The sequence below is a fragment of the Netta rufina genome (genome assembly GCF_964035555.1).
Source record: "Netta rufina genome assembly, chromosome: 8".
Taxonomy (NCBI): domain Eukaryota; kingdom Metazoa; phylum Chordata; class Aves; order Anseriformes; family Anatidae; genus Netta; species Netta rufina.
The window spans coordinates 15,276,231-15,292,101 of NC_140131.1; the positions used below are offsets into that span (position 1 = coordinate 15,276,231).

Here is a 15,871-nt window from a genome sequence, read left to right on the forward strand (position 1 = left end):
TTTGTCTCCTATCTCTTCTCCTGCCAGAGGAGTGTCTTCATAACCCAGAAAGCTTTTCCAACAAAGAAAAATAATTCCTAGCTTGTTTCTCAGGGGAAGTCAAATCCTGTGCAGCTAGGCAGGCTGATGCAGTTACCTGCCAGCAAGTAACTGAACTTGGCTCTTCAGCTCTTACTAACCCTTCCTTCTAGCCATGTGGAACTATATATCATGCAACACAATATATACATGATATAAACAGCCTTAGCACTGTGCAATTAAGAGTATCAGTTGGAAAGTTAAACAGTTAAAACACATTTTTTATCTCTTTTTTTAACCTTCATACATTGCCAATACCACGTGCAATACAAAAAGGAGTGGCTCAGCAGATGAATGGAGCAGCTTTCCCTCTAAACTAGTGGTTCAGGAGACCACACTGTTTCACTTTAATTTTGCATCATATTTTTTGGGGGGATTTTGGTCATTGCAATTGCTAGGATTTTAATCAGTCATAGTACTTTTGAAGAATTAGATGCCCTTTTCCATATGTTATCCATGAACGAAAGCCTGAATTCTGGAGCCCTGCTTTGTAGCGATGGGTGAATTCCACAGCTGTGGGATCATGGAACACAAGGGGTCTAATTATAAAAGGCAAGAATCAGTTCTGGTAGATGATTAAAAGCTAACATGAAGCTGAAGAGTTTAAGAACCACAAAAGCTAGTTCTTGCCTGTCAACTTTAATAGAACGAACATTATTTTTGCATTGAAATCTTGAAAGAAGGTTCAAACCAACCACAACATAATGAAAGAAGAAGAAAGGGGGTTTCATGCCTCATCAGAACTTTTTTCTTCCCCTGCAAGGAAACTCTGCAAGTTCCTCACTGGTGCTTTTTTATGATCTTCACTGATAAGACTCTGTGGGTACCTATGTATTAAAGGGTTAGAGCCATGCAGATAAAACCTGGATTATCACTGTCTTCTCTCCATGGGTGTACTAGGCTGAGAAAGGAAACCAAAAGCACCTCTGCAAGTCTAAGGACAGTGACAGGCGCTGTGCCACACAAGCTGCACCAAGCACATTACAGAAATCTTCTGTGGAAAAGCCATACAGAGGGCTTTTCTCACTTTCACAACACAATGCTTCAGCTTTGCTCGGTAGCTGCTGCTGGCCCTTTCAGCTGAGCTTGTGCCCACAGCGGTCTAGACCTAGTTCCTGGCTCTGCAACAGATCACTTTTAAGACCTTGGGCACATTAAATGCTGATCCAGCAAAACATTTCAGCAGAAACGCACAATATTCACTGCAACAGACTATGCCAAATGCAAGGTCTGCTGTCACTAACTTGTAGACGAGAAACTTCTGCGTCCCATCTGTAAGAGAGACATTGATAGACTGACATCACATTCAGAAGAAATTAAGCAAGAGCACCCCTCAACTAGCATGAATTACTTGTTAATGCATTTCTCAATTGTGTAACAACCTCTCTTGGCATCAGGATTCTGGTTAGAGTAAAAATTGATTTTTTAAGTAAGTTGTCAGCTGCTGACTACACAAAATATTTTTCAGTGCTGAAAATATACTTGCAATAAGTTTATGGACACATTAAAGTGTATATTAAGGACTGCTTGACATCTACCAAATTGCTTTCCAGTAATATTCACATAAACACACAGAAGAGAAGAGCAAGTAGAACTACCTTCCCCATGTCATAGTTTAAAAAAATTTAAACAAAGACTTCTGCAGTAACTACTATATTTCCCAGACTAAACATAAACTGCTGTTAAACTTGCCTGTAGCATCATATACATTGTTCCCACTTTTATGTATTAAAAAATACATGGCTTTCACGCACACAGAAGAAAGGACAAATTAGTGCTATTAAAAGCACTACTGTGCATTCGAATCATTTCAGAGGTGGCTTACCCACTAATTGAAGAAAGGCCCCAGAGTAATGTAAGAGTTTAAACATTATTTTGCACCCATCTTTCATGATCCTGCAACTGTGGGTTAGGAATGGTTTTACTGATCTAGATTCTGTAACTTGTCTGCTTCTGCCATTACAAATGCTAATAGGATTGCTCAACTGAGAAAACCACGTCATTATTCCAAACAGCTTGGCTGTTCTTTTCATGGATCAGTGTCTATGTCTGTGTACAGTATGAATTTATCCTATAATTTTATTAAGTGAGCTGTCTCCATAGTTGGCAGTTACAAACATCTGGCTGCATTCCAAATTTTAAAAAAGCCTGGCTTGCCTATCACTTCACCAGAAGTGAATGCCTATGTAATCTGCCAGTCAATAAAAATATACAACACTTAGGGCAAAATTACATGTGAGACACACTTACTGCAGACAAACATTTGTACAGTACAGTTGGGAGAAATAGCACTCACAGCACGGCATGCTTTGCAAAACTTATTTTAAAGCCTCTTTTAAAGGTATGTTGCTTCATTACAATAAAGAGTGTAGTAAAGTTAACTTACAGGAGGTCCAGTTTCCCCCTTTGAACCTCTGATACTTCCCATTTCAAATATTTTGTCACGATCTTCATAGCCATAAGCATAATTATCAACATCAATTTCATAATTGTTTTCCATGTGATAAGACTTATTAGGGGAAGAAGGTCCATTTGATGCTAGACTGAGTTGATTATCCAGAGATAGGCCAGCAGTCAAACTGTACAGGGTTGTGTTGAAGACTTGCTGCTTTTTGGTTGGTTCACCTACATGCTGTCGTTCTTTGTCCATTCCATCACTTTTAATTTTACTCTGTTTTACAGGGGAGATCAGAGAAGGCTCACTTTGTCTGCCTGCATCTTCTATGGCATTATGTGAAGTATTTTGATATGAACCCATGGGTTTTTCAGTAATGCCTCTTCTTATGCTTGGTTTCTGCTGATGAAGGGGCAGACTGGCCTCCTCCTGGAGTTCTGTTTCTGGCCATGCTTCCAGCACAGGTTTGGCCTCTGCTGAGACATTTTGTGATTCCAAGTACTCTGGTAGAGAGTGAATCCGAGCAACATTAGTAACAGGAATGTTTGATGCTCCTTTCCTTCTGTAAGCAGGTACATCTTCTGACTGTTTTTTCTCACCCATATTTTTCTTTAAAAAAACATCCAGCCCATCTGACACATGTGGAGCTCCTAACTGAGATCGATACGTTTCAGCCTGGCGACACTGCTGTTTCACATATTTACAATAGTTTGCAGAGGCTTCTGCAGAAGGAATAATATCTAGCTGGCATATAACTCCTTCAAAGCTGACAGAGTGAGAGTTCATCCTTCCCAGGGTAAATAAACCATCCAAAACGAACATCTCCACTTCAGAATGTATTTCCTTGCTATAGTACTTCTTTCCACACTCAGCAAATATTGAGACAGTCTTGTCTCTAATGTCAATGGCAAATGAATGCCATTGTTCATTATGAACACTGTATTCAAAGTATATGGACTGCTTCCCTCCAGTGAACACCACTACTTTTCTCGGTAGCAACTGGACACCAAACTGCAGCCTGTTCTTGTTCCTAATACTGAAAAGAAAAGCATTATTTACTCTGTAAGAGTACAACCCAACCAATACGGTGAAACGATGCCCTAGATTTGCTGGTATGACTTGAGCGATGGGGGACTCAATATGTGCATCACCAGTCAGTACAACTCCTGCTACAGTCAGACGCACCCCCTGAGGTAATGGCGATGCTGAGGGCACTGTTGTCTCTGAAGGCTGTTGAACACTGCTCACGAGGCCTAGCTGATGAAGAACATCTACTGCTGTAAAAAGAAATAAAAGCAAGTTGTTGATTTTGTTTGCAAACTCAAATTCAGATCCATGTAAACAAATGTACACACAGCATCTTAACAAATCTGTGCTTCCTAAAACATAAATACTGCATGCAGCAAGGCCTCCAAATCCCTGAAGTAATGTACAACAAATTTCCATATAAATCAGACAAATACAATTAAAGCCAGCTTTCCTGATGAACAAAATGTAACTAAAAGAAAAGAAAACACTCATGTAATGCCCACTGGAGAGTAATTCACTTATGAAACTGAAAAATCCCCAGTGCTGTCCCACACCAGCTGTCTGAGGCAATTCAGAATGGTTCTCTCCATTCTGATTTCGAGTAAAAAATTAAAGCCACTTTCCTCCAAAAGGAGAAATAAATGGTCAAGGATGAGTGAATTCATTTGCTATTGCCTAAATTAGATACTGACTAAATTAGATACAGACACACTGGAGCTGGTGTGCCTAGACACCTTCTTCCGTCAAGATGAATATGAAGACCCTGTTTTAAAACTGACTAGCATTATTTAACAGTCGCACTGATGTCATAAGCCTAACTGGGAAGAGACTGGCACTACCCACAGGGTTTAGCTGAGAATGTTTTTTAATTATTATTTTTTTTTACTGCATAATTTGTTCTTATATTAAGTAAACAAAGCTACCAAATGGCATAACAAAAACTGGGAGTAATCAACAGAAGCTAAGGATGTACTGCTATCTTAAGAGAAAAGAGCAACCGAAACAAACGGATGTTCAATATTTTAGTGGAAAAAAGGTTTCCTTTCCCAGCCTTCCCTTCTTCTGTTTATTGAATGTATTCATTGCAAACTTTAAGGACAGACAGATGTTGGCTTAGTTTCAGTAGTAAATTATGAAAAGAGCCTGAGACTTCCTTGAGAGTAGTTTATAAATTGGAACCAAAAGCATCAACCTGAATGCACCGTGCATCTTGAAAATTAATTATACACCTTGTAGTGTTTCTAGCCATGTTAGAGATGTGCAGGCGTGCCAAGATTATCCTGGCGGGAAGCCAGCCCAGCCAGAGGTACAGGGAAAGCATATCTTTGCAGAAAGTCACGCGTACGCCAATTTCTCAAAATGTTCTGCCTCAGAGCAATTAATTTACTAGGCTATATTTTAATCTGTCATACTGATAACAGAGGTCAGGTTATGGAAGAGCTTCGAAGCAGAATACTCCTGCTAATGAACCACCACGCTTTCCCAGGACCCCAGTCCTGCTTGGTCTGAACATAGTTACACAGGAGAAAGCTCTGCAGATGTTACCCTTGTGAAAGCTAAGGAGAAACACAGGCCTGAGCTCTGGGCAACACAGAGGTCTTACACAGGCAAATAATTCCCTGAGGTTCAGAGAGACAACTCCAGCACTTCTGTGTGCTGGCTGAACCAGCTGACCGCGTGCAGGAGAATACACTGCACCATGAAAGCCAGTCAAATCTAAGGTTGTACCTAAACATCACACTTCTAACCTGAGATATTCAGCAGGTATTTGTAAATATTTGAAATTAAATAGTCCTATTTAAAAATAGCAATGCATCTATGATCTCTGTCCAAAACATTATAAATTGCAGAATAAAGCATCCAGCCTCTCTTGACAGAAAACAATCAATCTTAAAGTGATATTAGAGGATCATTCCTAAACCTTAAACTACGAATTTTGACAGTTCCAATCTGAAAGCAGCACATCGTTTAAAAGTTATTTTAAAAAAGAAAAAGCATCCAGAGCACAATGAGAAATAAAACATTCTCCACATCCTGCAAACAGATCCTTGCTAACAATGACAGGTCTTGAGAAGGCTCAATGCTGAGAAATGCTGTGTGAAAAACAACAGCAAAAGATTAAGTGTCGGATAATTATTCCTTGCTGACTTGCTGCCTGTTAACCCACCGTCAAGCCAAAAGGTTGTTCCAGACTTTTTTGGCCAGTCATTTCACTTCTGGTCCAACTTTTCTTTAAGCTTTCAGAAGCTCTTGGCAGTACATAGGGTTTTGGGAGCAGACAACCCTCTTAACTCTTCCTCCCAGCTTGACAACCGCAACTTTCTTTACCTATCAGTAGTCAGTTTTCTTTGTTTACCCATGTCTGCACAACATCTGTCTTTGCTTACTGGTCACTGAATGCATTAGTCCCCCAAACTGCAATGGCTCAGCTTCTTGAAAGAAAAGCTGTTTGGGGTTTTTGGTGTGAAGTGCTTTTCTCCCATCTCCTTGTATTACTTTTAAAATTCATAACATAATCAGATCATAAAGGGTGGAAAAACATATCATAAACGTCAGCGAAAAATCTTCTGACCCTCTTGTGGCACAAAATAATGCCAAAGAGATAGGTGGGGTGGTGGTGGTATCAGACTGTTATTTGGTAGTAGTGTTCTGCATCACTATTCTGTTCAGTCTCTGATGTTCGTTTTCCACATTCCTTCATACTTAAGACTTCTCTGAAGGTGGGATATTTTGGGTGCTCTCTTCCTTTCAACAATCCCAGTACACACATTACTCACTTTCCTTTTACTGGTAAGGGAACAGCAAGGATCATTCTTCAGTCAGCCCCACCAGAACAGAGGATAATTACTCATCAGGTGATTAGTCATCCCCCATTTCTAGGTGATGCTGCATCTGGAGTTGGGTAAGTTAGGACACCTGGTTGCAGCAGATACTCTCCCAGACATCAAGGCTGAGTACCGGCACAGAAAAAACAACCCGACACATGGATTCTGTGTGTCCTTAAGACAAACTCAAAGTACTATTCCTAAAGGCCGAGGCTGTATATCTACACATATTTCTCTGAACACAATTTATAGCACCCTACTGAAATGAGTAAGGAAGGAAGAGCTTGTCAGGTAAAGCATGCACAAGCTGTCTTAAGAAAATGGCTTCAATCACTTACATTCCTGATGATTTTCAAATCTATGGTTCAACTACAAGACTTCCTAAAGAAAGGTTTTTGGCAGGTGCACTTACTCAGTTACCAGAAGTGTGGCTCTTGAGAAGTATGTCCTTTATACAGGGATTCAGAGGGAAAAATGGGGCTTCTGCACTCATCCCCACCAGTACGAAAGCAAATCCTACAGAGCTAGAAGGTGCTGGAGCATCTCCAGGGCTAGTGGCCCAGCAGCCTTCACAGCCCTCTCCTAATGCTTTTCCAACAAACCAATTCTCAGGCTGCAGAACATGAGAAGCAAAAGAAATTGCTTATTTCTTTGCAGAGGAGACTGGGCTGGAGAAGTGAAGACAACTCAAACCACGTCTACAGACCTGTCTCTCTGGCTTCCCTCCCCAGCTCCACTGGGAAGATGCAAACAGCCTCCCTGCCCCAGCTTCTCCCCTCCTGTCCCCACAGGCCTGGACCAGTGCAGGCCACACACATCTGTGGGTGCTGCCCTTGTCAGGCAAGCTGACTTTGTTTTTTTCCCCTCCTCTGATGCAGAACTTGGCTCAGTGACTAGAAAATCTGGGAAAATCCCATCATCACAAAAGCACATGTCCCCCATTTAGCTGAATGTGAAAAAAACAGCAAACAATCTTACCAGGCAAACAATGAACAGCTGATGGAAGATAAAAGTACAAAGAGAAAGGGGAAGCCACCCACCTCCTCCAAAAGAGTAACCATGACAAAAAAAAAGCTCTCTTATTATATAATGAGAATGAAAAAGGCATTGGTGAGTGTAATGGTGGGAGGCTGCAGAGATATCCCACAGGGCTCTAGCAAAACCTTATCAGGAATGTGCCCTGACTTCACCATGTGACCCGGCTGTTTGTATTCAGCTGAGCATTTGCAGTTACCATACACATCATCGGCCAAGGACAAGCTGTTTCTTGCTTCGTCTGTGTGTTGAAGGAATATGGTAGAGAACTGACATTGCCACTCTCCGTTCAAATAAGAGAGTAAATAGCACATCAGGCTTCACCATGCTGGGACGCTAACATTCCCACAACAGTCCCTAATACAGGCTGCTCATCTGGTGCAGATGTAACAGCTGGCAGATCAAAAAAGAAACAAAAAATAAGACAACCCTATTTCCTCACTAACATCTGCATCTGAATGCACAACCAAATGAATACACAATTTCACTTTTTGCTTTAATGATGCCAGCCTAGACTAAGCCCTTATTATATGCAGTGGTTTGCTTGTTTGCCCTCAGTAGTGCAAAGGTAACTCAGTCATAGCTTGCCACCCCCAAGGACACCCACTTGCAGTGAAGACACAATCAAAGCCTTTTCTCTGTACAAGACTTCTCTTTTATGAATAGTCTGCTTAAATATGTAAGCAATTTCATGGACAGAAAGTCTGAGTAATTTTCAAAAGGTCGTCTTTTCCAAACTGATTACTTTAAACTTTTGCTCTCATCATACTGCTGCTGATATTTAAGTCATCATAAGGAACTGAATCTAGGGTCACTAGTAGACATTTACTCTCTTGATCTAGTAACCATCTAAGCTTCCTGGTATAAGAAAGTGTTCTCACCTTGTTTTGGTGCTTGCGCAACACCCGTAGCTATACATATTGCAATACAAAGGAGGAAGGGCTTCCTAAAAAGGGAAGAAAGAAAAGAACATGTGAGAAAATATGTAAAGTTTTAAGAAAACGTGCAAAGGTTCATACTCCAAGGAATTAGAAACTTGATTTGACATCCAAAACCCATGTTGGGATACTACTGATTTCAGCAAGTCCTGGATCAAAACCTTCAAGCTTGCCCTCACATCCTACAACTTTCCACTGATGCTGAGAATGCATTTCGCACAGATATCAAGGACTGTGGATGCTCTCATATATAGCACATACATTTCACAATGGCTTTTATTAATAACGTAACTGCATCTGTTTTATATTTTCTTGTGGCAGCCCTCAAATATGAATGCTGCTACGTAGTAAATTTCTTCCTGGAAAAAAAAGTTACTGTAAAGAAACTAAAAAAAAAAACCACAAGTGACAAGTTAATGCCTACTACATACTTTTGTCCCAGTGTACCTGTAATGTCTCATCACTATATAACATCGTGTACCATAAATTAAAGTGTTGTGTCACTTTTCTTCCTGTATGATAAAGTTTTATCATATTACAAATAAGATACACTCTTCAAAGTAAAAAAATCCCATCACATTTTGACTTAAAACTTCATGATCTGATAGAATATTAATAGCACTCTGGTCTTGCTGATGGTAAAAATAAAAAAAAAAAAAAAAAAACACAAGGAAGATCAATACAGATGATGAACTTGAGATTCACGTTAAACAAAGATACCATTCATGCTGAATCTGTGGGTTGGGAATAGTCTATTTTTCAATTAATTCACAAGTTCTCCAGATTTGCACCTAATCATAATCTTCTTACCAGTGACTAAATCCTATAATAACTGAGAAACCTTTTCTGTTAATGTTAGACATCCAGGCACATACAAAATTTTACGTAACAATAATAGCGATGTATACCAATTTAGCAGTGGGAAGAAATATTTCTACAAAGTGATGCTGAGCAGTCACCTCATGCTCAACCCTCTTGCTCACTAACATACGTTTAATATCAAGAAAAATCAATGAATGAGATCCACGGAAAGGGTTTGCTGGACCACACCAGAGTGCTTAAGCACCTGGAGTAAACAGAAAGCATTTGAAAGTAATAAAACTACAACTAAACACCTGTAACTTGGTACAAATTAATCTTGCCAGTTAGTCAGGTTTGCATGTCAAGAAAGTGCAGGAAGAAATCCTCATGCCTTTGTAGAGGAGCGTACAGTTCAAACAGTAATGGCAGACAAGTTTCTTCCCCCAAGTGTTCGCTGCCAGGTTACCTTCAGCACAGAGGATAATGTATACATAAGCCAGGAAGTAATGCTTCAATGAAAATAAATCGTGCTATGATTTACCACTATAAAGCAGTATTTAGTGAAAGTCTTAATATTTCTTTCAAGTGTTTGCAATTCAAACATTCCAGAAATCACAGAGCAAAAATCTGTTATCATCGTTTCCTCAGAGAAATAGAGTCAAAGCTCATTGACCTAGTAGAGGGTGGGTTTGAGTACTTACCCTTTTCCACTCAGGCAGCTTTACTGTGAGGCTGTCAGAGCCAAGTCTCTCCTGGTGCACCCCCTGCGCCCCAGCCCAAGCAGCAGGCGGCTCTCAGCCACTGCCCCCCGCCCAGCCCTTGCTGGCACTCACCTGCCACTGAGTGTTCCCCTGCCTGCTACAAGGAGAAACACCTGCAACAAGTGCCGGAAGAAGAAAGGAAGCATTACAGGCCCAACCAGTTACCACCTTACAGGTGCTCCGGTTCAAAAGACAATCGGAAGAAGCATGCTCTTCATCACCACCCACTCTCCAGGTTGTGTAGATTATTGGGCAATAACCATCACTGCTTTGGTTCTGATCACAGAAAGGGTGGGGGGGAAAGCCTATGCCTCACAAATCCCTATGTGCTTGTTAGGGCACACTTTAAAATTAACCACTGCAGTCCCTAGCTATTCTTCTCTTCAGTCCTTCTCCTGCTAGTCACAAAACTTCTACTGCACCAGTTCTGCTGCTTCTGCAAAAGAGTTAATATTGCCTGTTATCCAGACAGCAGGTCAGTTACTGGGCTCACACTTCATTTTTTTTCAACTCTGAAGACCAGAATTCAAGTTCTGGTGTAATTTCACGAGTAAACAGTTTCTGTGTCACACAGTGTTTCATCTTTCATCTAGTAAGAAGGTCGGTGAAAAAAAGCCTTGGAGGTGGACAGTAGACAGATGTGTTAGCAAGGAAGTCCAAGTATTGCACTGTATCAGCCATAACTTTTTTTTCTTTGAAATTTTCTTCTGTTTTCCTATCTTTCATGGACACAAAATGGATTTCCAATTAAAAATAACATGAAACATTTTAATTAACTGAACTCCAAAGTCAGGGCACTCAGAGAACCCTGCCCAAAGTGAAAAGATCACTCGTTAACATTACAACAACATCTTCCACAAAGTCAGCCAGGGACAAGCTGAGTGTCAGGTATCTTCCCCTGTCACCTCCCAGCAAATGTTGTAGGAAGGCAAGAAATTCTGAAATGCTCCCAGGGCTGTAAATTACACAGATGTAATTGGATATACAGAAACATTAAGTGAGAAGTAAAGACAAATGTCTGGCTTACACAGTGCACTCCAGCTAATGTTAAGAACAGATGAGCGATCAGCTAAGAGTAAAAACAGGGACCAGAGACAACACCATAGGTCTGGAGATCCCTAATGCATGGGAAAAGTTATTCTTCCTTCTACCTTTTTCCACAACAAGTACACATTTTTGTAAATGAAACCATGTGCAAACTAAATTGAAGTTGTACAATGCAGCCGCCTCCATGGCCAAAGACGGAAGATGAAAAAAGGAAATTCTATCTTTTGAAGAGAACCTGTTCGTTCAAAACCTCCTTTCTTGGTCAAGATCACTACTGCTGGCATTAGAAGCAGAAAAGCAGCCAGTTGTCAGCCCCTATCCTCACACACAGAGACCAGGATCCCTGCTGCATAATGCATACGCAGCTGAATCCATCTTCTGCCATAGCTGCAGGAATGAAGTAAGCAGTGTGCAAGGCACAGAAGCTCAGCCTCAGTCCATGTGCCTTAGCTCTTGGGGAGACTTGCCCTGTTGGGACATGACAACAGAAAAAATACAGAAGTGCATGGCAGGAAGATCAATCTCTCTGACTGACTCAAATGTTGATCATTATTCCCCCTTTTAACAACACACAATGAGCCTGAAGCTGTTCCATATTGGAACAGCAATGCCCCTTGGCAACGTCCTGTCCTAGAGTCCAATTATCTTTTGAGCTTCCTCCCCTTCTCGTACCTTTGCATCCTCTTTCCTGTTTTATATGGAAGCACAAGCTGATGGCAACTACATAACTGCTTGCAGGAAGGAACTACCAAATGTGGTTGAGCTATTCCACCACTTAAAATAAAGCTTATCTTTCTGTTTATCTTTAAGATCTTGTGGCTGTTTGTCTCTTCGTATATGTGGACAGTGACTATGTTTGGTTTTTTCCATTCAGGATGACAGACAGCTGAGGAAACCGATAAGCTTCAAAGCAAGTCATGGCAAGCAACAATGCAAAATTCCACATTTGAAGATTATTCAGTTTGGTCAGTGCATGGCAGCATAGCATAACGGCATCCTCTTCATTCCCTGACAGTTTCTTAAACCTCAGATTTGAAGTAAGCCAACTAGCTGGCTGCTAAAGAAGGCTAGAAAACCCGATCCCAGTGTAACCAGCACAGACACAGAACATACTAAACCTGAGGGCTGCATTCAACCCTGCATTCTTCAGTGAACCCACAGGCACTGCTGCTTTAGGTCTCCTCTGAAGACAATGCCCAGTTTGTGTCCATCACAGAAGCTGAAAGAGTGTCACGTACATCTTCTAGTGCATGCTGCATATGTGGCCTTCCTCCCAGCAGCTGTCCCCATAACACCCTTTCCCTAAAAACCACCTGGGCAAACACAGACTGTGCACCCCCTTATTCCACTCAAGCCAAGAGCCCCCTTGGAAATCTTACACAAGTGTTTAAACACCGGGAAGACCCAGCACACAGTAGTATATCAGGATATTTGGATTATCCTCTCCAGATGGCCCTGCTGTTGGCAGTCTACAACTCCAGTCAGCACAACGCCGTCTCTGTCGGCTCCAGTGGTGCTTAGGCTGGTGTTGCAGTTGTCTTCTATCTCCTGATGGTGCATCCCTCCACATGGCTTCGCACTGGCAAAGCTGTTCATACTTGGACATACCTGAGCATCTAAGTATCCATAAATATAACTTTATAAGTCAAACCTCACAGCAAGTGCAGTCATGGCTCCCTCACTGATGGGCACTAGTGTCATTTCCTTCCTTTCTTCCAGTTTTTTCTCATCCTGAAAGTACTGTATCTGTTTTTCACACTGCTCTCCTCAGCCAGGCAGCCCTAGCACATCCCCGTGCCTCCCACACAGACTTCTTAGAGTTTCCTACGAGCCTTGTCTCCACACCAAGTAAGAGGAACAATGAGTCGCCGAGCTCCTGCCCACCACAGCCTCTCTGACCTCTCAAAAGCAGAAGGCAAATAAGGCACTCAAGTAAAACCCTGAGGGTTTTTTGGGGAATGATGATAGAACCTTCTGGACAGAGTCACGCCATGCCTCCCAATGACCCCAAGCAGTTAAAGACCACCTATTTCAATATCTGAGAAGACAGACATCTTCCTTTGCCACTATCATGAGACAAGGTGGCAGGGATGGTGCTGCTCCTGGGTTCTGCGGCCCGCAGCCGGTGTGGTTGGCAGGGACATGGCAGCCTCCACAGCCTGGTGCATGGTGAGCGTTGCACACCTTTCGCTCACCATGCACCTGGTAACCAGTGAGAGTGAGACTCCTGAAAACCTTGCAGCAGGCTCATAACTTTATAGAAGGGAAGAAGCAAGAGATGGAAGATAAGGCGAGAGGAATAGGATCAAAAAATGCATTGCTCTTCCTTCCTGAGGAGCAGTGGCCTAAGAGGAGTCCTACAACAGGGCTGTGGTGCGGAGGAAAGAAAATCCCTGCCCGGTGGCCCCATTGCTCTCCGGACAGCATGTGGCTTATGATGACAACCTAGCACATCCAGAACAACCAACTGTGTTAGCATTTCTAAAAGCAGAAAAATGAATGAGAAAATATGATTTTAGAACTGTTATTATGAGCATGTACTTTATCCCTTACGTTAGCTCTTGTCTGGACAGAGGACAGTAAGTTTCCCTCTGTATCAAGGCATAAGTACGCAACTTGGATTCCCAGTCCTGTGAAACATGCTTGTCTTTCTAGGATTGTCTCTGTGTATTTTGTAGATCACTCTTCAAGGATCCTACAGCTCACTGCTTGCAAGAGACAAGGGGAATACAAGGTTGCTCATGTTTTAAAATGAAATATTCTGTCAGCAAACTGTGTCAGACTCAGGCATCATGCAGCTTTAGGAGTTTTATGTATTTAACCTGCAGAGACACTCCTATTGAGGTAGCAGGTCTGACCTAATGGCGTTTCCACAAAAACGTGGTTTAAGTTGAAAGGGACTGACTGGCTTGAGAAACACTAAAGAAACCTGATCCTCTGGCAAAAAAAAAAAAAAAAAAAAAAATCTGGTTTCTTAACACAGGCAAGCACCCGGGTTGCTTTCTCTCAAGAGAATCAGGTAAATAAGATAAACTGTCCACGTAGCTTCAGAACATATATTTTATCTACTACAATTCTATCTCAGCGATACAGATTTTGTACTCGGGTAAACTGCATCTATGTTACTTTACAGTAATTCAGTTTTTTTCCATCAGCAATACCCCCTCAGAAATATGAAAAAACACCACTGTTTTTAACTTGTGCTCAGAAGTTCCACAGACACAGCCACTCAGACCACCTTCGGGCAGCCACGTAGCTGCTTATCACCGCTCAGGCAGACCCAGGTAACATGCCAGCAGCACAATCCTCACTACAACATGAAACAAATCCTTCCCCTTCCCACCCAGACATCGCAGTAAACCTCATTCTAGCCACTACCTGAATAAAATAAGCACTTTACAAAGAAGACACATACTGTTACCATAATGTCATTTCAACCATCAAAAGTTCATGATCATCTTGTTTAGTCTGCATTTAGGCAAACCACGGAGGAGAGACGAGCTCTGCCTTCACACCGCAGTCAACTGTACTCTAGAAACACGTAAGCCTCTTGCAGTAAATGCAGGGCACCTCACCTGGTGATACACGTTACAGAGGGAGCAGCCTCAGCTGTTAAGCGTTAAGCTTTGCAGGTTTTGCTTGCTGCTCTTCAATAGACACTCAGTAAGGGGGGGGGGGGGGGACATGCAACCAGGTCACCTGCGGGTGCAGGGACACACTGTCCCCCAAACGCCCCACTCCAACCTGGGGACGGGGGACACCGTTCCTCGACCGCACACCCCTCAGGGCTGGACAGGGGAGAACTACAGAGCACCGGGACCCCCTCGGCTACCTGAGAGGAAAGCGAGCACCTCGCCGGGTTAGGGCTGGCAGCTCGGGAAAGCCCCCGAGTTGGGAGCAGAGCAGAGGCGAGCCCCCATCCCACCCCACCCCGTCCCCTGCCCGCGCTCCCGCTTACGTTGGTGCCGCGGGAGAGATGCGTCCTCGCCTTGTCCTCTGGGCTCCCAAATGCATTTGTATGCATTTGTCCGGGCAGCGGAGGTCCGAGGGAAAGCCGGAGCCGAGCGCCGCGCCGCCGGAGCCTCAGGTCCTGCCCATCAAACCCCGGCGGCCCCGAGCTCTCCGCCGAGCTCCGCGCACGGCCCGCGGGGGGGGGCGCGGGGGCCGGGACACGGCCGGGAGCCGGAGGGGGCGCGGCGGGGCCGGGGGCGGTGCAGGGGGCGCGGGGAAGCCCCGCGGCTGCCGGAGTCCGGTGCTGCCGCCGCCCGCCACGGCACCCGCCGCGGTGTTGGGTTTCACCGCCCGCTGCCGGGAGATTACATCAGCAAACACGGCCCTGGGGCGGGCCGGCCCCAACCCCAACCCCAACCCCAACCCCAAAACCCCAGCAGGTGATGCCGCTGGGCGCTGCCCGCCGGGCTCCAGGTGAGGACCGGGGCTGGAAGGCGCAGGTTGGGTCAAAACGCGGGGATTGGGGCGGTGAGGCGGTGTGAGGGGGGAAAAGCTGAGCGTGCTGCAGGTTTCTGCTTCTCGGGTGGAAAGGGAGTAGGGTTCTGCAGTCCTCCCTCTGGAAAATGGTTGAAGAGCAGATGTAATTTAGAAACACGGGGATGCCAAAAGAAATACGACTCCCTTCCCTGTCTCTTCCTAAAGACACAGAGGTCTTAACTGTCATCTGCAGTTCTCCTACCAGGAACAGTCTAGCACAACTTTTTAACCATAAGACATCTTGATGCAAGCTGTCCCTCAAAACACACAAGGTAAAGTTAGACGATACAAGATGTTGCAATACACACCGTGCTGCAAACTCGCGGTCAAATCCTGCAGCCTCACTTGAGCAAAACTTCCATTGACCTAAGCAGAAATTTTACATGAGTTAGAATTGTGGTATTTGGCTCTTTCTGAGTGTAATTTCACAAAGATTTTACATCAGAGTTGCAGCAAAGATCTTCAAGCTGTAGG

General features: G+C 43.5%; 1 protein-coding gene across 1 annotated transcript in view; it reads right to left on the bottom strand.

Annotated features, from left to right (window-relative positions):
* COL24A1 (collagen type XXIV alpha 1 chain) overlaps nt 1-14,923 on the bottom strand; it is a gene marked incomplete at both ends in the record, with an annotated part of 134,533 nt that extends 119,610 nt beyond the window's left edge. The window contains 3 exons of the mRNA XM_084291454.1: nt 2,465-3,750; nt 8,244-8,308; nt 14,868-14,923. Coding sequence (XP_084147580.1) covers nt 2,465-3,750; nt 8,244-8,308; nt 14,868-14,923 — 1,407 coding nt within the window. The remainder of the gene's footprint in view (nt 1-2,464; nt 3,751-8,243; nt 8,309-14,867) is intronic.
* Nucleotides 14,924-15,871: the final 948 nt, after the last annotated feature.